Here is a 26,222-nt window from a genome sequence, read left to right on the forward strand (position 1 = left end):
ATAAAAGTCCACGCAATGGACCATTTATTTTTCTTTATGCTTTAAATGATTTTACATTATTTTTAAGCAACATATTTGAATTTTCATGATTAGAAAAAGGTGCAAGTATAGTGATTTTTTCTCTGTGACATTTATAAGTAGTTTTACAATATGCTATATACTTGACAAATGACATCCATATGACAAGACTCATTTTCTGATCCTTCTTCTCATATTAATGCATATATGATACTTCAAAGATGAAAGGTACTTTTTGATTGTAATGGGATAAATACATTTCTTCTGACTTGTGTATATGTATATTTCCCAATATAAAGTAAAATACCCTGCTTTTAATAAAAGAAAAAGGTATGTTTCTTACACTTAAGATATTTCACCGCTTATTTAAATTATCTTGTGCATTTTTGCTTTTAAAGTTCTATACTGCAGATCCATTTTGCATTTCTGCAGATAATTTCTGATCTATGAATCATGTGATTCCTAATGGAGTACAAATTATAGATTCCTCTTTACAACAAACCTAGGATGGTCTATATCAATTTCTTTCCTACCTACCCCATTGCATATCATTACTCAAAAGTGCATTTATAACTTAGGAATTAAAATAATACACAATCCAGATAAACATTAGTGAATTTACAATCTATGCCTCAGGGAAAGAAACTTCTGAAAGATTTGAAGTAACTGTTATGTCACACAGTTCAGATACCTCAAAAAATGAAACTCGAATGCATGAATTCTGAGAATAATGAAATGATGATCATTATGTGAGTAAAAGGTTACCATAAAGTGCTTGAATTTGCTACTTATTCCCCACCTCCTCTTTGTATGGGCTTTCCTGATAGCTCAGCTGGTAAAGAATCTGCCTGCAATGCAGGAGACCCCAGTTCGAGTCCTGGGTTGGGAAGATCTGCTGGAGAAGGGATGGGCTACCCACTCCAGTATTCTGGCCTGGAGAATTCCATGGACTGTATAAGTCAATGGGGTTGCAAAGAGTCAGACACGACTGACTGATTTTCACACCCCTTTGTACTGATCAATACTTCTTGAGGCTTATTTCTCATATAGATTTTTCTGTGGTATACAAGTTGTTAATGCTATTTTTTTCCAACAAATTTAATTGAGCTAATTTACATACCATGCAGTATATTTACTGTATACAATTCAATGGCTTTTATAGTCACAGATGGTTTTAACATCACTGCAGTGTGTGTTACAACACATGCACCACGTCCAAAACAAAGCTAGGACCTGTTAGCTTTTGCCCTCTCCCCCTGTCCCTCATCTCTCCCAGCCCAGCCCTAAACAACCACATATATATATATATTTTCTATGTAGAATCCTCTGTTTCAGACATTTTATATGTATGGAGTCACATAAATGTGGCCTTCTGTGATTAGCTTATTTCGCTTAGCAAAATGTCTTTAGGTTCATTCATGTCATAGTGTGAGTCAACATTTCCTTCCTTTATATGACTAATACATTGTTATATGGATATTCCACATTTTGCTTATCCATTCACCTATTGACATACATTTGGGTTGTCTTCCCTTTTTGACTACAGTGAATAATGCTGCTATGGAGAATAGTGTATATGTTTTTGTGTGGATATATGTTCCCAACTCTCTTGTGTATATACCTAGCTATGGTATTGCTGGGTTATATGGTAACTGTCTATTGAATTATTTCTTCACTTTTTATTCTTTATTGGAAAGTCCAGCTTACTTAGAGGAATTCTTTTAATGTTAATTTTGATATGTGTCTACCTGTCCTGATTTTCATACTTCTCTCTGACCATTTATTGCACATGTATTGATTTCAAAATATCTTTCAGATTCCTTCCCGGTGATTTGAATTTGTGCATCTGTGCCAAGAAGGAATTGTATTTGTTGCCATGTACATGGGGCTATATTCTTTTTTTTCCAATAATTGTTTTACCAGAGTCAGTAGGAGGCTGGTTAATAGTTTTTCATACAGTAATAGAATTTTCTGAAGCAGAGAGAATGTAATCACAAAATGTAAAAATAAGCAAATAAGGGCCAAAAGATTCAGGCTGTATATTTTTAGTAAGCACTGTGATCTTTGAAACCAGCAGTATATTTTTGCATTGGGTGAGGTAGTAGCTTCAAAAATAAAATGTATAATAAAAATATAGATTATGGCTCTATGCAGTGTGTGTGTAAATACACTTGAGTGTATATGGTAATAGGCATTGAATCAAGATTCAGAAGAGTAGGTTTTCTCACTCATCAGTTATTCAGTTCAGTTCAGTTCAATTGCTGAGTTGTGTCCGACTCTTTGTGATCCCATGGACTGCAGCACACCAGGCTTCCCTGTCCATCACCAACTCCCGGAGCTTGTTCAAACATTGTCCATCGTCAGTGATGCCATCCAACCATCTCAACCTCTGTGGTCCTCTTCTCCTGCTTCAATCTTTCCCAGCATCACGGTCTTTTCCAGTGAGTCAGCTCTTCACATCAGGTGGCCACAGTATTGGAATTTCAGCTTCAGCATCAGTCCTTCAAATGAATATTCAGGACTGATTTCCTTTAAGATTGACTTGTTTGATCTCCTTGCAGTCCAAGGGACTCTCAAGAGTCTTCTCCAACACCACAGTTCAAAAGCATCAATTCGCCAGTCCAGGTTCGATGCAGGATACAGGAAGCTTGGGGCTGGTACACTGGGATGACCCAGAGGGATGGTATGGGGAGGGAGGTGGGAGGGGGGTTCAGGATGGGGAACACGTGTACACCCGTGGCAGATGCATGTTGATGTATGGCAAAACTAATACAATATTGTAAAGTAAAAAAAAAAATAATAAATTAAAAATAAATAAATAAAAAATCTCTGTAACTTAAAAAAAAAAGCATCAATTCGTCGGTGCTCAGCTTTCTTTATAGTCCAACTCTCACATCCATACATGACTACTGGAAAAACCATAGCTTTGACTAGATGGACCTTTGTTGGCAAAGTAATGTCTCTGCTATTTAATATGCTGTCTAGGTTGGTCATAACTTTTCTTCCAAGGGGCAAGCGTCTTTTAATTTAAGGCTGCAATCACCATCTGAAGTGATTTTGGAGCCCCCAAAATTAAAGTCTGTGACTGTTTCCATTGTTTCCCCATCTATTTGCCATGAAGTGATGGGACCAGATGCCATGATCTTAGTTTTCTGAATGTTGAGTTTTAAGTCAACTTTTTCACTCTCCTCTTTCACTTTCATCAAGAGGCTCTAGGTTCTTCTTTGCTTTCTGCCATAGAGTGGTGTCATCTGCGTATCTGAGGTTATTGATATTTCTCCTGGCAATCTTGATTCCAATTTGTGCTTCATCCAGCCTGGCATTTCGCATGGTGTACTCTGCATCTAAGTTAAATAAGTAGGGTGACAATATACAGACTTATGATATACTCCTTTCCCTATTTGGAACCAATCTGTTGTTCCATGTCCAGTTCTAACTGTTGCTTCTTGAACTGCATAGAGATTTCTCAGGAGGCAGGTAAGGTGCTCTGGCATTTCCACCTCTTTAATAATTTTCCACAGTTTATTGTGATCCACATAGTCAAAGGCTTTAGTTATAAACATCATCTGTAGGAAGATGATGATGTTTGGCTATAAAGCTGTAGGAAGTCATTAATCCGTGTCTGCCTCAGTTTCTTATTTTTTCTTGTTCTTGATACCTGCCTCATCTCATTTTTTAACGGTGCATGAGATTTACTATGTGAAAGGACTGGAAATTTTAGAGTTGTTAAATTGTGAAATAGTATTGTTATGAGTCTGTGTGTTTATAGCCAATTCACTGTTGATTTTAGTTCATTGTAATGAGTCTAAGGTTAGGATCCCAAGATTTATAAAACCTTACATGAATGTGTATCAGTCAGTTCAGTTTCTCAGTCATGCCTGACTCTTTGCGACCCCATGAACCGCAGAACGCCAGGCCTCCCTGTCCATCACCAACTCCCGGAGTTACCCAAACTTATGTCCATTGAGTCAGTGATGCCATCTAACCATCTCATCCTCTGTCGTCCCCTTCTCCTCCTGCCTTCAATCTTTCCCAACATCAGGGTCTTTTCAAATGAGTTAGCTCTTCGCATCAGGTGGCCAGAATATTGGACTTTCAGCTTCAACATCAGTCCTTCCAATGAACACCCAGGACTGATTTCCTTCAGAATGGACTGGTTTGGTCTCCTTGCAGTCCAAGGGACTCTAAAGAGTCTTCTCCAACACCACAGTTCAAAAGCATCAGTTCTTTGGCACTCAGCTTTCTTTATAGTCCAACTCTCACATCCATACATGCCTACTGGAAAAACCATAACCTTGACTAGATGGACCCTAATGGGTGTAAAATTTTTCTGTATGATATTCAGATAGTAAAAATTGATGGATGCTCTTTCACACTAATGGATGCGCAGGCTTTTCTACTTTTTTGTTTTTGTGAGAAATGTTGATGTTCAGAATTAATTTTAAGAGATGTTTAAGCTTATAAGTCAGCACTGTTACATTAATACATTTAACTTTATTGTAAGTTAGACATTTTTAGAGTATTTTGAAATATAGGTTTGTTTCTTTCTTTTTGGAGATGAGAAGATCGTGAAATGATAAAACAGAAAGGCTGGTTGGTTATTGCTTGTGGTTTTCTTAAAAGATAACATAATCTTAAAACTCTTTTCATTATAATTGATCTCCATATTCTTTTTTAAAATTAATTTGTTTTTATTGAAAGATAATTGCTTTATAGAATTTTGTTGTATTCTGTCAAACTTCAACATGAATTTGCCATAGGTATACGTATTTCCCCTCCCTTTTCAACCTCCCTCCCATCTCCCTCCAATCCCACCCCTCTAGGTTGATACAGAGCCCCAGTTTGAGTTTCCTGAGCCATACAGCAAATTCTCGTTGGCTATCTATTGTGCATATGGTAATGTAAGTTTCCATCCATGTTACTCTTTCCATATTTCTCACCCTCTTCTCCCTTCTCCCCATGTCCATAAGTCTATTCTTTATGTCTGTTTCTCCATTGTAGCTATTTATATGCATTAGAATATGATGTTTATCTTTTTCTTTCTGACTTCACTCTGTATAATAGGTTCTAGGTTTGTCCACCTCATTAAAACTGACTCAGATGTGTTCCTTTTTATGGTTGATTAATATTTTATCCTAAAGGAGGTAAGTCCTGGGTGTTCATTGGAAGGACTGATGTTGAAGCTGAACTCCAATACTTTGGCCACCTGATGAGAAGACTGACACATTTGAAAAGATCCTGATGCTGGGAAAGAGTGAGGGCAGGAGGGGAAGGGGACGATGGAGGATGAGATGGTTGGATGGCATCACTGACTCAATGAACATGCGTTTAGGTGGACTCCAGGAGTTGATGATGGACAGGGAGGCCTGGCATGCTGCTCTTCATGGGGTTGCAAAGAGTCGGACACGACTGAGCAACTGAACTGAACTGAATATTCCGTTGTGTATATTTATTATAACTTCTTTATCCATTCATCTGTCGATGGACATCTAGGTTGCTTCCATGTTCTAGGTACTGTAAATAGTGCTGCAATGAACAATAATATCCATTTTCTTGATAGATAGGCTCTGTAATTGATAGATCTTAAATTCTTCTTACTCTCACTTAGTGTATGGATTACATTTCAGTCATGCCTTGTTCTTCTGATAGTGTGGCAAACATCCCAGGATGTGCACTGTTTCTGCTGGTCCACTAGGGATTAAAAGTTACAATGTTATACCAGAAATACACTCACACCTAGCTCTCTGATAGGGAACATACTAGTTCACTATTTACCAACATGAGAAAAAGAATGCATGTGTGGATCCCCACACCACTGTGGTCACCAGTGTTTCAAGCCATGTATAAAAATCACAGCCTCTGTGGTGCATTTTTTTCTGTTCTACGGACAGATTTGCCATCTTCAGCATCTTTAGAAAGTTTGCTAAGTAGCTCATAAGCAGTATGTAAGAGAATACATATGAATGGCCAAAGCCTGGACGAGTACTTCAGTGCTTGAGGTGACCTCAGTTTACTTCTTGCAACAGCAATGTTTTCTCCCCTGTGAGTATTTGTAGTCAGTCGTCTGTTGATTATTCAAACTGTTCCATAGAAGTTGTTCATAGTAGACATGCCAACGTGCCCCTGATAGTATGTATGTTGTAGCACTTGATCCACAGTGCTTCCATGGCAGGGAAGTCCAATGTAGAAATAGTGTACAAGAATAGCTCATTTAATATTGTAACTAACCATATCGTCTGTCTATTATTTTACAGATGAGGAAACTAAGGCAAAGAGTGTTGTATAACTTTTCAAACAGGTAGTAGCCGAGCTGCATGTTAAACTGTCTATAGTCCAAGCTTTTAATTACTATGCTATGTTCCTTTCTGGTCAGTTATCAAATCATTCATTAAGTCAAGTGATACTTCTCTTGAAAATATGAGTTACCCTACATGGCACCAATGGGGAAATTAGACCATGGGGTTTACCAGTCAACTTGTCAGTGTGTGTATTCAATACAGTGTCTGCTCATGTAGAAGCAACATAATGGCACCTTTTTAGTTTCTCAACTCAGAATTTGTTTGGAAAGTTGCTTGCAGTGGGTGTAAATGGTATTTTCACTATTCTTTCTATGATGAAGCAACTTGACCAATGAGAGAGTTGGCTGAATCCTGCATCGGTAGTACTAGATGGCAGGCACTATTCCAAACTTAGAAAACATAATGGAGATTTATACAATGTCAGAGCAACTTACAGCCTAGAGGTGAGCATTGCGGCCTTTGGCAAGTTAATCTGTTATGTGGACATCAGACTCTTGGTTTATAAAATGAAGGAATTATTTTGCCTATATTACATTTTGTAATTTATAATACTTTTAAAATATAACACGATTAAATACGATAAAAATTAAGTGAGCATACTTTTACCTGATGTAACCCTAATGAACCTCATTTAGATACTGGATTGTTTTTAATTTTTTTCTTTTTCAAATCAGTTATTTTTTTTGCGTGTGTTAATAAATTTTTATTCTTGTAGGAAAAATGGTGTAGAAAAATCTTTAAAAAGTCATTAAAATTTTATCAGAAAATGGTACTTTTGACAGATAGACTTGTATTTTATCAAAAGAGAAGTTTTCAGGTACCATTATCTAGTTTTATAAAATTCTGAAAAAGAAAATTCCATTATTAAAAATTCCCTTTCTCTGACTATGGCTCTTTGGTGGTGATGTTAAAGCTTTGTGAGAAAACTACTTCCAGGAGATTAGAATCTCCTAGGGCTTTTATGACTGGAGTTCTCAGTTATTCTCTGCTGGAATTCTTACTGACTTCACGTATTGTTCATTTGTCTGGAGCATATGGTGCTGTCACAGTCCCTCAGATTACATTTCCCTCTTTGCCATATATTATCTCACAGTGGTTTTTCCAGCATTTTATTGTGCATTCTCTGCCATTTTGCCAACTTCAAGTTGACTTTAATTAATTTAATGGTTTGTTGCCTTTAAAAATACCTTTAAAACATACACAACTCCACATTGAAGAAATGTTGACAGAGAATAAGAAATTGCCTCCTAGAGTATTTAAATTTAGAGATTAAATTTAATATGGATCTAATATCATTGCTAAATAAAGCTGTGAAGTTTAATTTTTTCTTTCTCCAGGGAACTTGAAGTTACATGGATTCTGCTTAGGAACTAGCGCCATGATGCTACTTGTATTTAGAAAGTCTCTTACATTTCATACTATTTAGCTAACAGATTTAGCAAATGACATACATGATTTGTTTATCTTCAAAACAATCTAACAATGCTTGTGTTCACAATATAGAAATAATTCTTCTAAGCATACATTACTTTCTTGATTGAGATTAATAATGGTTTCTATTAAACCAGAAAAGAAATTAACAAATGTCTGTGCCCTTTTTCATCAAACCCATGATATTCACTCATTCTTTCCTTCAAGTTATGATTCCTTGTTGTTTCCCATCCCTAACCTTACTTTATTTCTTGGCCTTTATCTTTTTAATTCTTGATTTAATATATTTTAAGGTACATTTCTACCTGCTTTTAGTGAAACTGCCTGGTAGTGTTGTTGTTGTTTGGGGATCAGAAGGATTATAATTGAAAAGAAAACAATGTTCATGTTACTTCTAGTGTAATGGGCATCTTAAGACTTATCTTAAGCAAACCTCACTTGATCAGAAAGTTGGTAAGTTTCCTTCTCCTTGGGCACCCCCAAATTTATTTATTGTAAACTGTGTGACTGTAGTCTTGAAACACTCCGTGTTATGCAATATATTTTCCATAAATGGTTGATCATGTTTTTTTGTGTGTCCGAAGAATCTTGAACTTTGGGACTGAAGGCAAGAAAGGCTGAAATTATTTCTGTACTATAGATTATCTCTGAATGGTTCTCTCTGCCTCTCTGGGATTTAAGGACAAATATTTAGATATTCATTGTGATATGTATAGAGTTAGAATTTTTTCCCTTGAAATCAGTGATTCCCAACATTGACTTTATGTTACCCTAGTAAGTTTCTAATGATTGTGAGGTGGTGCAATATTGAAAGGGGCTTCCTTGGTGGCTCAGATGGTAGAGAATCTGCCTGCAGTGTGGGAGACCAGGGTTGCCTTGTGGGAAAATTTAATACATGGTGATTTTAAATATAAATGTATGTTATGTGGTGCTCTCTCTCTTTCCCATTCCTTCGTCCCCTCCTTCCTTCCCTCCCTCCCCCTCTCTGCCTTCCTCTCTCCCTTAGTGAATGTGTATGTGTCTATCTGTCTATCAGTTTGTCTTATAGGCATATATTTCTGTTAGAAAAGGGTTGTTTGCAGTGCTTGTGAAAAACAATTATGTATTCATTGCTGGATATTTAGAAAAGTTTTGATTTTTATACTGGGGTAAAAATGGACCTATGAAATACAGTCGAACACATGATTGGAACTTTCCTCTTCCTTTTGAAACAACCAGAACTATTCTGAATAGCCTGATCATTCAGTAAAATCACTTCTTTTCCTATTTCATGCTCATGTGTCTGTAGCTTAATTTTTCTGTTTTAAGAATCTTTTCAAGTACAAGAAAACAATATAGGTGAAATGATACCTTTGGTGAATAGTAGCTAGGAGTATAATGATGGGAAATCTCAGATTCTGTTATTCATTGATTTGTTGATTGAATTATAGTTGATTTACTATATTGTATTAGTTTCAGGTATACAACATAGAGATTCAATATTTTTATAGTTATAGATTATACTCTGTTTAAAGATATTGTAAAATATTGGCTGTATTGCCTGTGCTTTACAGTATATCATTATAGCTTATTTATTTTATACATGGTAGTTAGTACCTCTTAATGCCCTCATGTTATCTTACTCTTCCCCTACACCTCTTCACACTGGCAATCACAAGTTCTTCATTTCTGAGAGTCTGTTTCTGTTTTGTTATATTCACTGTGCTATCTAAGTCACTTCAGTCTTTTCCGACTCTGTGCGACCCCATAGACGGCAGCCCACCAGGCTCCCCCGTCCCTGGGATTCTCCAGGCAAGAACACTGGAGTGGGTTGCCATTTCCTTCTCCAATGCATGAAAGTGAAAAGAGAAAGTGAAGTCGCTCAGTCATGTCCGACTCTTAGTGACCCCATTGATTTCAGCCTAACAGGCTCCTCCGTCCATGGGATTTTCCAAGCAAGAGTACTGGAGTGGGGTGCCATTTCACTAGCTATTGTATATTTTTTTAGATTTCACATATAAATGATGACATATAGTACTTGTCTTTCTCTAACTTATTTCACTAAGCATAATGCCCTCCAGATGGATCCACATTGTTGCAATTGGCAAGATTTCATTCTTCATTATGGCTGAGTAGTATTTCATTGTATTATGTGTGCATATATATGCATCATCTTTATTTTTTTATCTGTTGATGAATACCTAGGTTGCTTCCATATCTTAACTATTGTAAATCTTGCTGCTATGAATGATGAGGTGTGCCTATCTTTTCCAATTAAGTGTCTTCATTTTCTTTGGCTATATACTCAGCAGTGAAATAGCTAGAGCATATGGTGGTTTTATTTTCAGTTTTTTGAGGAACCTCCATACTGTTTTCCATAGTTCAGACCTTTTTATCTAGACATGCCAGTCAGTGAGTGGTTTTGTGGGATTGTTATTTCTGGAGCTATCCTGTACATTCTCTCTACTTCTTATGTGTATTTCCAGTTAGATCAATTTCTTCTGAAAATGAGTGTCCTAGGCTCTAGTTCTTAAAATGCACTTGCCTAAACTCTAATATCATGGGCTTCTTTTCAGGCCTCAGCCTTCTTTCAAAAAATCATGTTTCTGGCCTTTCTGTTCTTGGCAGTTGTTCTGGACTTTTGCCCCTGTGATGGTCATCTGGAGAAAGTGCAGAAACAAACAACTCTGTTCTTAAATTGGCTTTAAACTCTTTGCAAATCCATCTGTTTGCTGCATATCCAAATTCTCTGGTGTGGAAGATGTCTTGATTTCTGAGTTTAGTTGTGTTTTCTGTGGGCTTGGCAGACCAAAGTTAACAAAGAAAGAGACCTTATTTTATTTTTTAGGAGAGCATTCTTAGAATTATTTTTTCCTTCCTAATGCTAATCCACAATAAGTGCCAAAATACAGTGACTCAGTTTCAACAGTTTCACTGTTAATTCTTGGGTTGCTTTTTGAAACAAATCCCGAATGTATTCATATATAAAGAAGCAAAAAACAAAAACAAATTCTCCTGTTTAGGCCACCCGGTTTGTAGCACTTTGTTACAATAGCCCTAGAAGACTAATCAGACTTAATTCAGTAACAAATGATCTAATATCCATTAAAAAAAAAAAAACAACAACTGTAGTAACTTAATTTTTCCTATCAGGTATAGAATCTAGGTTATTTCCTCACGATAATTTATTTCCTATAGAAAGAATGAAGGGGACATTTCAACCATCATTTACAACCTTGCTTAGAAGGTAAATCTTTAAGGTAATCTTTAGATCTGTTTTTCAAATTAAGGAAGCACTTGTTAAGGCAGATCTATATAGCCTTATGGAAGATGTTTCAAAGGCAGGAGTACAAAACAAAGTAAATTTAACATAGGTCAATAAGTGTGTCTATTGGCCCAGAAAGAAATATAAGCCAGCTAAGCATCAACACTCCTTTCTTCTTTAATGGTTTGCTGACCTTCCCTGGTGGCTCAGATGGTAACGAACTTCCCTGCAATGCAGGAGACCTGGGTTTGATCCCTGGGTTGGGAAGATCCCCTGGAGAAAGAAATGGCAACCCACTCCAGTATTCTTGCCTGGAAAATCCTATGGTCAGAGAGGGCTGGCAGATTACAGTCAACGGGGTCGTAAAGAGTTGGACCTACTCTCAACTTGCAAGACTGGCTTATATCCAGAACTCCTGTTTATAGATGCTGCTAGGTAGTTTGCTTAGCAACATACTTAATGGGACTTCAGGGACTTTGGTTTTCCAGCTAAATGAGTTTGGAATGCTCAAGTAAAAAACAACGTTCAGTTGGTGGAAAAAAAGGAAAAAAAAAAAGGAAGAGCTTAAAGCCCACAAGTGAGAACCAATCACAGATAATTAGATCATGTATCATATGCAAATAACTTTTTCAAGATTTTTTTCTTGGCAAATCTATATTCCTAAATTTAGCACTCAGAATTCAATCTATTTTTGCAGAAAACATAGCCTACAGAAAGTCAGGTTTTAGATTTCACCATAAAGACATTTCTTAAATATTCTTAAATGAATTTACAAAGAGCAAAACTTTATTTTTCATTAACAGTACATTTTCCTGGCAGTGTTGAACTAAAAGGCAGGCATAGTAAGGGAGGGTGTCATCCTTAGATGTGCCCTTGAGCTGTTAGAAATGATATTAATATTTGTTCAAGTCTCTCCCTGTGTGTGTGTTAGGGGAGGGGGGGAGGTAGTGCAGTGCTTGGGGTAGACAAAATTATTTATGTCAAAAGTGCTGTTCTTATAGGCCAAGACTGAGGTCTAGTTGAGAAGAGGGCTCAGAGAATCCTGATGAGGGTTTGGTAAAGGAGGGAGCATGCCAGCTCTGGGGCTTGGAGAGTACCCTTTGTGGGTCCTAGAAAGAAAGAGACTAAGTCAAGATCTAGAATCTTCTGAGCTTCACAGACAAGACTACTGTAAAAGAAAAAACAACTTAACATCAGATAATAAGTTAATCCCCATGGAGACTGTGTCCTCTTTAGCTGAGCACGTTTGGTGACATACTTTTACAAAGTTTTGTCTGTTGTACTCAGCAACATTTTTAAATGCCCCCTTTTCTCTTTTTAATTATTCCAAACTTACTTATCCTATACAATCTATGAAAAGCATGTGGTTACTTGAGTTCATTGCTTCTTTTTATTTTTTTTTTTTATTTTTATTATTTTTTTTTTATTTATTTATTTTTTTTTTAATTTTATTTTATTTTTAAACTTTACATAACTGTATTAGATTTGCCAAATATCAAAATGAATCTGCCACAGGTTTACATGTGTTCCCCATCCTGAACCCTCCTCCCTCCTCCCTCCCCATTCCATCCCTCTGGGTCGTCCCAGTGCACCCATTGCTTCTTGACGTGATTTTTGGGACACATTCTAATACAAGTATAACTAAATCAAAATTTATTAAAATTTTCCCAATATTCTTCAAGTCTTGGACATTTGTAAAACCTCTTGTAACCATGTGCATATGCACATTTAGAGAGATGTTTAAGATGTAACAGTTTACAAACAGTTCAGTTCAGTTGCTCAGTCCTAGTCATCAGTTTGTTAGTAATTAACAAATGTAAAAATACTAGTGTGTGATCATTGATTTCATTTGGTTTGTAATAACTGATTTTAGGGTGCTGATATAAACAGTTCGAGTATGCTGACCCAGAGCATTCGGCAATCTTTCACACTGAAGTAAGACATCTAACAGTTGTTGAGCACATACTGATAAACTATAAAAAGTAATTCTATTTAAGGCAATATACTAATGTAAAACTGGAAAAAAAAAAAGATTGAGTGCTTTGCTTGAAGTACACACCTTTTATTTTGTCAAGATGTCTCAAATATAGACCAGTGAAAGTATTTACAAGTAAAATGCATGAATTGCTTCTTTGCTACCAAGAGACAATAAACAATTTATTTGATAGAAGTAAAAAAAAAAAATCACACTTTTTAACTAATGAATGTCTGAGGTCTGTCCACCACTATGCTAAGCAAATTGGTGTGTATTAAAGTTCTTCCATACTGTTCACTTGTTTAGAATACTAATTGCTCAGATTGTTGAATTCTTGAGAGATATGTCCTGAAATACTTGTTCAATTTGAATATTACATGATAGAGCATTTAACAATCATTAGCACTTATTCCTGAAGTTTTCTTGGCAGGTACCTTTTCCATTTTCTGGTTTGTTAAAAATTCTTACTATGACTAGGTGTTGAGATGATTATGATTTTCTCTTTTAAATCTGTTGATGTGATGAATTAATGATATTTTTAGATCTTTCAATAGCAATTTTCTTAGGATTCCTAAAAGACAATAGTAGATATGTTTTTATGTGTTGTGTTTGCTTTTCAGTGTTTTATTCAGTATATCTATAACTTCACATGTGAGTGAGATGGACATATTATTTTCTCTTCTCTTGCCATTTTTTAGTTTTGTTGTCAAGATTATGTTGGTTTCATAGAGCTGGGAAACAAGTCACTCTCTCCTTTTTCCCCTCCCTTTTTCCCATTCTCTGAATAGTACATGATTGAATGCTTTATTTACTGAAAGTCTGAAAACATTTACATCTAAAGATCTCTGATTCTGGTAAACTTATTGTGGAAAGATTTTTTTTTTTAAGCCAGTAGTTCCATATCTTTAATAGTTCTAAATATATCTGGATTTTCATTATTATCTCTTCTTGAGATTGATAATACTTTTATAAAGATATTTAAATTTCATAGAAAATTTCCAATTTACTGGCATAAAAATTATTCATAGAGGGAATTCTATAGTGGTCCAGTGGTTAGGATTCAGTGCTTTCCCTGACATGCTCGAGGTTCAATCCTTAGTAGGGGAATAAAAATCCCATAAGCTGCATGGCATGGTCAAAAAACAAAAATTCATAGAATTCGTTTAATATACTTTAGTTTTGTTGTTTCTCTGATTATGTTCTTTTTCAATCCTAATATTTATTTGACCTCTTTCTCTTTATCAATTTAATTTTTATACACCACAAATGTATCTGAGTGTTTTTCATTTTTTTTCCCCAAATAATTACCTTCAGGCTTACTGATACCTGTTCAATCTTTTTTTTTCCTATTTAATTTTTGTTATCTTCATTATTACTTTTCTTCAACTAACTTTAGTTTTATTTTTCATTAAGTCTTATATTTAGCCCATGAATTCATAGATTTGCTTTATTTTTTTATTTTTTTAACTTTACAATATTGTATTGGTTTTTGCCATATATCAACATGAATTTGCCACAGATATACACGTGTTCCCCATCCTGAACCCTCCTCCCTGCTCCCTCGCCATACCATCCCTCTGGGTCATCCCAGTGCACCAGCCCCAAGCATCCAGTATCATGCATCGAACCTGGACTGACGACTCGTTTCATATATGATATTATACATGTTTCAATGCCATTCTCCCAAATCATCCCGCCTTCTCCCTCTCCCACAGACTCCAAAAGACTGTTCTATACATCAGTGTCTCTTTTGCTGTCTCGTACACAGGGTTATTGTTACCATCTTTTAAAATTCCATATATATGTGTTAGTATACTGTATTGGTGTTTTTTCTTTCTGGCTTACTTCACTCTGTATAATAGGCTCCAGTTTCATCCACCTCATTAGAACTGATTCAAATGTATTCTTTTTAATGGCTGAGTAATACTCCATTGTGTATATGTACCACAGCTTTCTTATCCATTCATCTGCTGATGGACATCTAGGTTGCTTCCATGTCCTGGCTATTATAAACAGTGCTGTGATGAACATTGGGGTACACGTGTCTCTTTCAATTCTGGTTTCCTCGTTGTGTATGCCCAGCAGTGGGATTGCTGGGTCATAAGGCAGTTCTATTTCCAGTTTTTTTAAGAAAACTCCACGCTATTCTCCATAGTGTCTGTACTATTTTGCATTCCCACCAACAGTGTAAGAGGGTTTCCTTTTCTCCACACCCTCTCCAGCATTTATTGCTTGTAGACTTTTAGATCGCAGCCATTCTGACTGGTGTGAAATGGTACCTCATAGTGGTTTTGATTTGCATTTCTCTGATAATGAGTGATGTTGAGCATCTTTTCATGTGTTTGTTAGCCATCTGTATGTCTTCTTTGGAGAAATGTCTATTTAGTTCTTTGGCCCATTTTTTGATTGGGTCAGTTATTTTTCTGGAATTGAGCTGTAGGAGTTGCTTGTATATTTTTGAGATTAGTTGTCAGTTGTTTCATTTGCTATTATTTTCTCCCATTCTGAAGGCTGCCTTTTCACCTTGCTTATAGTTTCCTTTGTTGTGCAGAAGCTTTTAAGTTTAATTAGGTCCCATTTGCTTATTTTTGCTTTTATTTCCAATACTCTGGGAGGTGGGTCATAGAGGATCCTGCTGTGATTTATGTCAGAGAGTGTTTTGCCTATGTTCTCCTCTAGGAGTTTTATAGTTTCTGGTCTTACGTTGAGATCTTTAATCCATTTTGAGTTTATTTTTGTGTATGGTGTTAGAAAGTGTTCTAGTTTCATTCTTTTACAAGTGGTTGACCAGATTTCCCAGCACCACTTGTTAAAGAGATTGTCTTTAATCCATTGTATATTCTTGCCTCTTTTGTCAAAGATAAGGTGTCCATAGGTGCGTGGATTTATCTCTGGGCTTTCTATTTTATTCCATTGATCTATATTTCTGTGACTTGCTTTTGATTTAATGAACAAGTTAAATGTCCTTATATTTTTGACAAAGAGTTCTCTTAATATGTGATAATGAGCCAGTTGGTTTATAGATTTTCACTGGTTTGCTTGGCTTATTTATAAGTAAAGTGTCTTACCATAGGACCCTTAAAAGTCTTATGATTTAAGTTTGAGTGTTAATAAAAGCTGCTTTTTTTGTAAATTTCAGAGGTAGACTATGGAAATTTCAGCGGACTACTCTGATATGTGTCAATCTCAACAAAAACACTGATCAGAGATTTATTAGTGAAATTTATCATTTTTCCTACATGTGACAATTCTATTGATTATTTTGTTTCTAACTTTTAAAAATGTTTGAATGAATGCAGTAATATAACCATAATTATGATATGATTACATGAATATAAGTAAAATTTTCCTTTAGTTAATTTGCTGTTTTGTTTGGTGATATTTAATAATGATTTATCTTGTCTGTGCACATTTATGAGATGAGGAAGAACTTTGCATTCATCATTAGTGAGTTTCAACCAGACTTAGAATTTTGAAAACTGAGTGTGTAAAGACCCTTTACAAGTCATATTATTCAGTAAATGAAGAACCAAAAGCCTAAAGCTGCATTGTGCAATATGATAATACTAGCTATAAAGCATCTTAAATATAACTAGTCCAAATTAAGATGTTTCATGTTTAAAATATGCTTTGAGTTTTGAAAACTTAGTATGAACAAAGGAATATAAAACATTAATAAATTTTATACCAATTGCATGTTAACGTGACCATTTTGTTTATATCAGATCAAATGAAATATATTATAAAAATAATTTTGTTTATTTTTACTTTTTAATATAGTTATTAGAAGACTTAAAATTAATATGTGGATAATCTTAATTTCTATTAGACAGTGCTGGTCTAAGAGTTTACTTCTTTATGTAAACCTTCATGGGTAACTAGTAAGGAATTTAGAAACAAAATACAAGCCTATAGCAGTTCAACAATTTCTTCTTTTCCTTTTTGTTTATTGAGTTACTTTTTGCTGACTGGGAGTTTTATTAATTTGGAGAAGTTATAAAACATCACCAAAAAAGCTATTGTTTCCTCAAATAAAGCACATGAATTAGATAAAAGTTATAAATTATAAACATTGCAAGCAGCAATATTAACAGAAAATACTCTTTCTTAGTAGAATGCTTCCAGAAATATTTTAAATTTCAAAATAATTGTAATTTTAAGTGACTGAGTTTAGAATGTTTAAAGTTACATTATTACACTGAGATTAACTCTATAATATAGATACTATAATATCTATAATATAGATATTAAGCATATACTGATAAAAGGAAACAATCTCAATTTAATTATGGTCATGTTTATTTCATAGATAGTATAAATTTATTTGGATCTACAAAATATCTCTTGGAGAAAGGATAAACTAACTTCTGATTTCACATTAGATTTTGTGTTATCCACAGGCTGAATAGTTTGAAATGAAGGCTTAGATTCTACTCTACATAAATTTTTCATAGTTCTTCTTTTGGATAATTCAAGAAATCTGGAATAAACAGTTCTATTTAGTATCTACATTATCCAAGAGCACATACCTATGTGTGGATCTTTGAGAAAATGTATACCCAGTATGGCGCCTTACCTGTTTAGAAAAAATATCACAAGAATTGTATAGCATTGTGAATACAGCAGTGCCCTGAGTAACTGAAAGCAGTGTGATTTGAAAAATCAACATTTTGGATAGAAGCTGAATTTGCATTTCATAACAGTTTTTCATCCTAAAATTACACTTAGTGATTGTAAAAGCACGTCATTACCTCCAAGCTCAATTGCCACTACCTTCTGTATGAAGGGATCGTGTTTAGTCATAAGTGCTATAATGAATTATATTGTACAAGTAAAAAATCTCACCTTTATGAATTGTGTATTGACTATCTATCATTGGCATTGCGTTTATATTGAATGCAACATTGTGTGTGCGTGTGTATATGTACCTATATCTATCAGTCATCAGAACTCTTTGAAGAGCTGGAAAAACTGGAATGTGTTCTTATTGACAGAAAATTCCTTTTATAATTCCTTATAAATTCCTTTTAGAATTGTTTAATTTTATGTGCCAAAACACATGTTTGCTTCTTGAATAGTTAAAAAACTACAGTAAGATGTTCATTTTGTAAATAGAATAGGGGACCAGAGAACACTCTAGAAAAAGTGTCATACAAATTCTGACTAGTGGTGCTGACAACAATGTCTTTTAATGTTGTCACCACGGAGCCTAGGTCTTCCCCCTGCTTGTCCTACTGTGTAACAGAGTAAGTTAATACACATTTAATAACCAGTAGTTTCTAGACAATGTGCGTCCATTTTGCTTTTCCTTAGTTTTTGGAACTTAAAATTCTGTAATTGAATGTTCTCTCAAAAATGAAGTACATTTGTAAAGTGTCACTTTATAAACTTTTATCTTTTCCTCCCTTTGGGATGTGTGTTCTATCATGTGGGGAAAATCAATTTTCATTAATGAATGCTTAAGATTATTCATAGAAGAGAATTTTAAAATAATTTTCTCCAGGAGATACAGATTGATTGGGCAGAACTCTAATACAAATGCTTCTGAGTAATTGTTTCGAATTGTAGCATTCTGCTCAAGTCCATTCCTTCAGCCGCAGCAGAGAATCCATCTATAAGACAGACTGTGTTCTGACCATTCCTAATTATTTCTAAGGTTAGCAATTTTGTGGTTCTTATCCGTAAGGAGTTTTGACATTCAAAGTTCTATGGACTTTAAAATATACTGCAAGTCTATTTTGTGTATTGAAGGGTAAATCTGCCAGAGGATAAAAGTCTTATATGCATACTACTTAGTGATGTGTGAGGGGAAGAAAACACGTTTCACTACTCATAATGAAAAATAAGTGGTTTCAATGCTTCTGTGATCTGTTTTATAAATTATTATGAAATATTAAACTACTTGTACACGTGTGTGCGTGTGTGTGTGCGTGTGTGTGCGTGTGTGTGTGTTTTGTTAGTGCTATTGGGCTGAATTAGTATAGGACAATGATTTGATACTTTGTCCCATAGTGTATCTGGGACCCAAGAGATCAAACCCTTTCAAGAGCAAGAAAACGTTTTTTGTGAATAGGACATCTTGTATGTGCAAAGTATTTGTCATAATTTTGTCGTTTAAACTTAAAACCATAATGTTTCATTGCAAATCTGCTTTTCTTTTTAGTCTGAAACATTCTCCAGACTAAACTGATACAATTTTTCTAGACAGGAGGATAGCAATATCATTAAGAGTAATATTAACTTCTGGAAATTTATCTTATGGAAATAAATATTGTACAAAGATTTAGTATACAATAGAATTTATATTTCACTTATTTCTAAGTGATAGTAAGTTGGAAACAATGTAACTTCCAGGAAAAATGTGATTGAATTAAAAAAATTTATGGGACTTCTAATCTAATGGATTGGTGGTGATGGTTTCTTTGCTAAGTCATGTCCTACTCTTGCAACTCCATGGACTGTAGCCTGTCAGACTCCTCTGTCCATGGGATTTTCCAGGTAAGAATACCGGAGTGGGTTGCCATTTCCTTCTCCAGAGGATCTTCCACACCCAGGGATCCATCTCCTGCATTAGCAGGCAGATGTAATGGATTACTATGTGACTATTTACTAGTGTCCTTTTAAAGATTGTCTGATAGTTTTTTAAATGGTACAACTAAATGCTAAGTGAAATAAAATGATAACCATAAATATATCTTGAATATTATCAATTTTATATGAGAAAAAATTGCACCAAATATATCTTAATTATTCAGCCTTGATATTGGATATGTTATCCTGAAGCAATAGGAGTATGCTTAATATTTGTCTTGTTTTGACTTACTAGTGTTCTTGAAATTATATGCAGATGGATTTTGAGTTACTTCTGTAATCAGAGTCAGTCACCATAAGTATTATTTCTAAAACCAAAAGCTGTAATAGGTTGTGCTGCCTCTACATTTCAGTTTCAGTCACCAGGTTACTGGGTGGCCTTAGCCTTTGGTGGTGAAAGTAAGATTCTAGTTCATATTGCTGTGAATTTCTTAAAGGTTAGAATCTTGAGCTGTAGGTCTCTGTTTCCTCTTTACTTTTCATAAAACACATTTATGCCCTATTCTCTTGAGGAGTCATTCATTATTTCCCTACTCTATATCATGTCCTGGGAGAGCACAAAGATAAAGACAGAACCCTTGGGCCCCAGACTTTTTTATATAAAAGCAACAACAACAATAACAAGAATTGAAAGTGAATAGCCAATCTATATGCAGTTGTTTTCCAGATACATGTATTATCACTACACCACAGAGAACTCTTACCATGTCTTTTTTTTTTTTCCCTTTGTAGATTATACAAAAGAAAATAGTGAGACATATAGTTAAACTTTATTGATGTGAAATAAGTTTGTTTCTAAGGTTAATTATTAGTGAAAAATCATCAAGGGGCAGGACCCAGGCAAGTCATTCACTCACTTAATTCTATGAAATATATAAGGAAATACGTGATTCCTTACTTGCATGTAAGTGAATTCAACTCAAAGGTGGTGTCTCTTGCCTATAATTACACAGCAAATAGTAGTTATACAGGGCTAATAGCATCGAATCATCTGACTTTTTCTCTAAATGTACTGCAATTAGTGCTCATATAGACTTAAAATTTTAAGAGTCCTTCTAGTTTAGATTTTCTTCTCATTAAAAAAAAAATTGTGTAGGAACTTCATTATCACCTGTGATGATGAGTTGATACTAATCTCTCCTTCCTGCCTAAAGGAACCAAAAAATAACAGGATAAATAACAAGAAGAGCTTGTTTGAAGGCATTGCAGTAAAACCAAGATATCCAAAGTTGTGGAGAAAAGATTAGGGTAGATGTGTGAACACTGCCTTCTCAGCAATTTTCTTTTTTTCACCCCAGAACATTTGGAAAGTCTCAGAGAGCAGCCTGGAGGAATAGAAAACAGTGGCTCATAGCAACAAAGTTACTGGATTAGGGATCAAACATTGAAGTAGAGGGTTCTGAGAAAGCCAGAACCTTCTGGTCCTAGAGAATGAAGCAAAGACAGGGGAAAGCAACCTAGTGTTTAGTTTACAATATGTTTTTGAAGTATTTACTCACTTCTTAGTGCATGTATGGAGAGTGAGACTCCCAGACACCAAGCAGAATTCATGTAGCTTCATAGGACCTGAAAGTTAGATTTCAGGACCAGCTAGGAAAAGTCCTGATTAATTATATCTCAAACTTTTTATTGGATCCTCTGAAAAGGCTTTTCCTTAGGAGTCAAAGTAAGTCAGAAATATACTAACTTCAAAGGGATCCAGGGTAATGTTCAGTCTTTTATTGACTTGCCAGCAAAGTATCTTATTTTTAGGGAAGATACTATATTGTATAGTTTTTATGTTTACTGTCTAGCATTCTTTGAAAAATTGCAATTAATGCTCAGGGACTATGGCCAAATAAGGATAAAGCAATAGCAAAAGATGATCGTGACATTACAAAAGTCAAATACATACTTTAAAGTAGCTATCATTAACATAATAAGAAAATAGATGAAAATGTTGACTATGTCACCAGAAAGCTGGACTCTAAAAAAAAAAATCAAATGCAAATTCTAACTAAAAAATATAAGTAAGAAATATCTACCTTGAGCACAAAGGGAAACAACTTTGGAAAATACAAACCAAATAAGATATAAAGGACATGCTGAAAAGATTTAGTAATTATGTAGTTGAGTTCCAAAAAGAGAGGGAAGAAAAAAATATAACAAAAAATATTTGAAGAGGTACTGGCTATACATTTTTTCAAACTAATGAAAGATACCAAGGTCTGTGAATAGTGAATGTAATTCCTAGACACAAAAAGTACGTATTGTGTATTTCTATTTACATAAGACAAAGTTAGTTATCACAAATTTTGGAGTCTTGTATTTCTTGAAACAGATTCAGAAACAGACCGTATTCACCCTGACTCTGGAGAAGAAGGTAGAATTATTGCCCATACATCTCTAAATATATCTCTTGCACCAAAAGAATTTTAATGATGACTGATTTATAGTGATATTTGCATCTGGACAGTCTCCTGAGTGAACGGTGAACTAAAGCAGCTACTAAGCACTGTATTGGTTATCCCTAGTTCACAACAATTAGCATTCAGAGTATGAGGCTCTGTATTCCAGTTAAAATCCCTTTCTGTAGATGCTGTTACCTTTGTTGGTCCACCACCACCATTTTTCTTCTTTGTGAAATTAATTTGAAAGTCTGATTTAATAACCTGAGTGATAAGAAAGAGACTTTATTTCTTCATGTTGAATGTGGACTTTCTTGGTGTTTTTTTCCTTACTGTACTTTAAAAAGAAAATTCTGTTTGCTAATATGCTACATATAAGTCTCACTGGACAAATCCTAAACAATGGATAATAATGCTAATGCTAAGCTTTCAAATGTGATTTATCTTTCTAACAAAACTTTAAAAATCTCAGTGAGAAAAAAGTAGTCAGCTATTCAGTCCAGGATAAATCAGGAAAGATAAGGCAGTAAGGTTTTAAAAATATCCATTAAAGATATTGTAGAATAGTTTTAATTTCATTTTTCATATTATTTAGCCAACTGTTGAATATAATACTGTGGCACAACAGGGCATATGCATCTTTAATTTTAATAGACTAAGAAACAAGATTAAGTAATGAATGAATCATTGTACTGTGAAATTAGTGGGGATTCTTTTCTTTTTCATAAAAAGCAAAAAGCAATGATACATGAGAGCCTTGTTAGTATGAATCTGACTGAGAGAAAAATGTGATGAAATGAGAAGACTATCTCCAGTGCAGTTTCTAGTCCAAAGAATTTGAATAAGTGTTAGGAATTATGAATTTGTTTCTGCTTCATCTAACTAGATTTGGTACAATGGGGTGTACAGTTAGGGAGAAAAGTCTCTGGTACTTAATAAGACAATAATTCATGCTGAATGGATATGAGCAGTCATTCAATGAAAAATTGATTTTCATAGTGTCCTAGACTTGGTAACTTTTGGAGATTTGTATGCTTACTGTGCAAGTACCATAAAGAAAATATATAGTTCTTATTAAAAGGTGAATACATTTTTTCCCTGGATTTGATAGATATTTCTTAAAAGTTTGAGCAGGTTTCTTTGCAATTTTGGGTATTCTTACTATGTTTTAAGAAGAGTGTAGGTAAAGAGAAATAGCATAGCTCTAGAGTCCACATTTTCTTAGTCATGAGTGAGTTTATACATAAATTGGTTGATTGCCATCCTTAGTAAGAGAGACGAGGTGCAGTTTAGCTCATATTGCAAATCAAGACATCCTTTAGCAGTTCAAAAGGTTACAAGGTTCAGAGTACTCATCAGAATGACTATTTATTATGCTGGAAATAAGGCTGCAGCACTAATTCTACATGGTAGCATAGTGTTTATTGTTAGAGGGTGTCACACTTCGTAACACAAATGATTTACCTTTAGTAGATATAATGCCTTGCATTGACATTTTAATGACAGAGAAGTCTGAGTACTTGCAAATTAATCTGCTCTAAAATTCCCAGATTCATCATGACTTTTAGACATAGCTACATTGCTTTGACAAGATATTAAAAAAAAAAAAGATTGAAAATCTAGTTGTCTGTCATAAGGCAGTACTCCCAAACACATAAAATGCTCTTTTTGAAGAGATATGATTCTTTTCTCTTATTGTAATATTATATATTCTCTTTTGGTTTATGTAAAGACCTTCAGAATTCTTTACAATAAAACTGCAGGTTTTCGCATTTAAGTTACACACAGAATATTTCTTTGGAGCTTGGTATCCAACCATTCAAATTATTTTTAAAAATTGTTGTCATTATCCACTATTTACTTGATATCATGCTAAGCGTGGGATACTAAGAAGAGCAATCCAGTTCCAAACTTGTTAGCTCACAATCCAGGAGTGATGGATAATAATTTAAAAAGAGAAATTGAACAGGTGGGACTAGAAGAAAGTAAGATAGGGATAGATAATTTTTGTAATTAAACCCCAGAGAAGATGAAATAATGGTCTGTTAGTAGGGAGGAGCTGAGGTGTGGATAAAGAACGCAGAACATCCTGCTAGCATTTGCTATGTTCTCCTAGAAAGTTTTATGGGGCAGAGCTGAAACTAAGGAAGTGGTAATTCTCTTCATTAGTGAGGATGATGAAGAAATGACTCTGTGTAGCAATTTTCACTTTCACTTTCCCAAAATATTTTCTGCAGAAAAAGTTGCCAGCGTGGGAAGCAAACCACACTAATGTGTGATGCCTGCAGCAATAGAATGGGTGTAGCATGCAGTGGGTGGGACAAGCACCATGCTTTGCTCAGTTGAGGAAAAAGTAAGAGGCCAAGTGGTGTAAATGTAAATACACTGGGGTGGTAACATTAAGTACTCAGTACTTAATACCTAACCTTCAATCACTCCACTTGCTTCCTCTCTTCCTAGATTATTTGAAAACAAATCCCAGACATGAAATTATTTTATTTGTAAATATTTCCCTCTGTATCTATAAAATATAAGGTCACCAAAACATAGCCATCATACCATTGTCACTTCTAAAATGTTGGTCATAATTCCTTAATATCAAAAATTGTGTTCAAGTTGCCATGATTGCCTCATAGATATTTGTTTAGGTGTTTTTTTTTTTTTTCATTTAGTTTGTTCAAATCAGAATCCTAAAAAGAAAAAAAATACACATTTTGAATTTTGTTTATGTTCTTTACATAGATTTTAAAATCCATGGGTTGGTCAGTTTCTCTCTCTCTCTCTTTACAATTAACGTATTGAAGAAACCAAGTCAGTTGTCCTAGGTAAAGTTTCTCACATGTTGGATTTTGCTGATTAAATCCCTGTGTGGTTATTGAACCTAATTCTCTGTGGCCTATATTTATACAAGCTAGTTATTAGATCTTTCTAGACTGTTCTTGCCTGGAGAATCCCAGGGATGGGGGAGCTTGGTGGGCTGCCGTCTATGGGGTCGCACAGAGTCGGACATGACTGAAGTGACTTAGCAGCAGCAGCAGCAGCAGCAGACATTTTAAAAATCTAGAGAAATGTATGAAAAATTACCTCCATTATCCCATGTAAGTGTCAGTAAAACTGAGACCTTCCCTCTTGCAATTAGTATTTAAGTCTAATAAATGCTGATTGAGTCTTTTCTGTGCTGAGGTTCTCTGACACTTGACCTAGGCATTCTGCAAATCAATAAAATTCAAGTTCTGTATTCAAGTGCTTATAATCGTTCCCTGTTATACAGCAACAAAGTTGGCCAGATTGCTCAAGACTCCCTGGGACTGTTTCCTCTGTAACATCCTGACCCTAACATAGGCAGACAGAGCAGCTCTCTGGTGGGAAATAGCTTTTCCTAAGACATGAACGCCATCAGTGTTTATAATCTCTTCAGGCATCAGGAATGGAGTGTGACTAATGAAATGGCACAGTTGGTCCTACAGATGCTGAGCAGAAGAACAGGTAATCTCACGTCATCTGCTAGGAGACCCAAGGAGAAAACTGAGCTCCAGAAAGATTAGTAAAGTGATTGAAATAGATAGTATGCTTTCTGCCGTAAAATGAATATACACATACACATGTCTATAGACACACTTTCATAAATATTTATATAGGTATTCTTGTTACTTTGAGTGCAAAATTATGAATAATATTTTGAGTATTTGATAGTAAAACAAAGCACAGGAAATTATGCAAACCTTGCTTCTCTTCACTTGTCTGTTTCCTGTTTGAAACATGCCAAGACATCCCCGTGGCAGAGTGAGATAAAGCAAAAGTCTGTCAGATCTAGTCCTAAGGACTCAGTCGGAAGTATGGTCCAAGATGGCACTGTCAAGATGAATGGTTTGTTACATGATCTTAAAGGTAATAGCAGGTAATGTATTTTTAATGCCAGGAAGTTCATTTGCCTGTGCTGAAAGGGTACAGCTACAGAGGGAAGGTTTGTCAGCCTGTCAGAACAAGGGCCGGTGGACTGACCACTCAGGGATGAGAACACATCATGTGTTCTGAAAATGCTTGAGAAATTAAGGAATTACTTGAAGACGTGATAAGAGGCCTTATTAAAAAATGTGAAACAGAGAGCATGCATCTCATGGTTATATCAGTGCCTTTGTCAGACTTGAATGTTAGTGTCTATATTGAAAGAAAGTTAGTCGCACGGTTGTGTCTGTGTCTCTGTGATCCTATGGGCTGTAGGCCACCAGGCTCCTTTGTCCTTGGAATTCTCCAGGCAAGAGTATTGGAGTGGGTTG

General features: G+C 35.0%; 1 protein-coding gene across 18 annotated transcripts in view; it reads left to right on the plus strand.

Annotated features, from left to right (window-relative positions):
* Positions 1-26,222, plus strand: part of IMMP2L (inner mitochondrial membrane peptidase subunit 2) — a 984,232-nt gene that overhangs the window by 407,660 nt on the left and 550,350 nt on the right. For 2 of the 18 annotated variants that reach the window (XM_055590369.1, XM_055590373.1), the window contains exon 2: positions 4,842-4,919. The exons of the other annotated variants lie outside the window; for them this stretch is intronic. In XM_055590369.1, the coding sequence (XP_055446344.1) occupies positions 4,842-4,919 (78 nt within the window). The remainder of the gene's footprint in view (positions 1-4,841; positions 4,920-26,222) is intronic. 18 annotated transcript variants of the gene reach the window in all.

This window comes from Bubalus kerabau, chromosome 8 (genome assembly GCF_029407905.1).
Source record: "Bubalus kerabau isolate K-KA32 ecotype Philippines breed swamp buffalo chromosome 8, PCC_UOA_SB_1v2, whole genome shotgun sequence".
In the NCBI taxonomy this organism is placed as follows: Eukaryota; Metazoa; Chordata; class Mammalia; order Artiodactyla; family Bovidae; genus Bubalus; species Bubalus kerabau.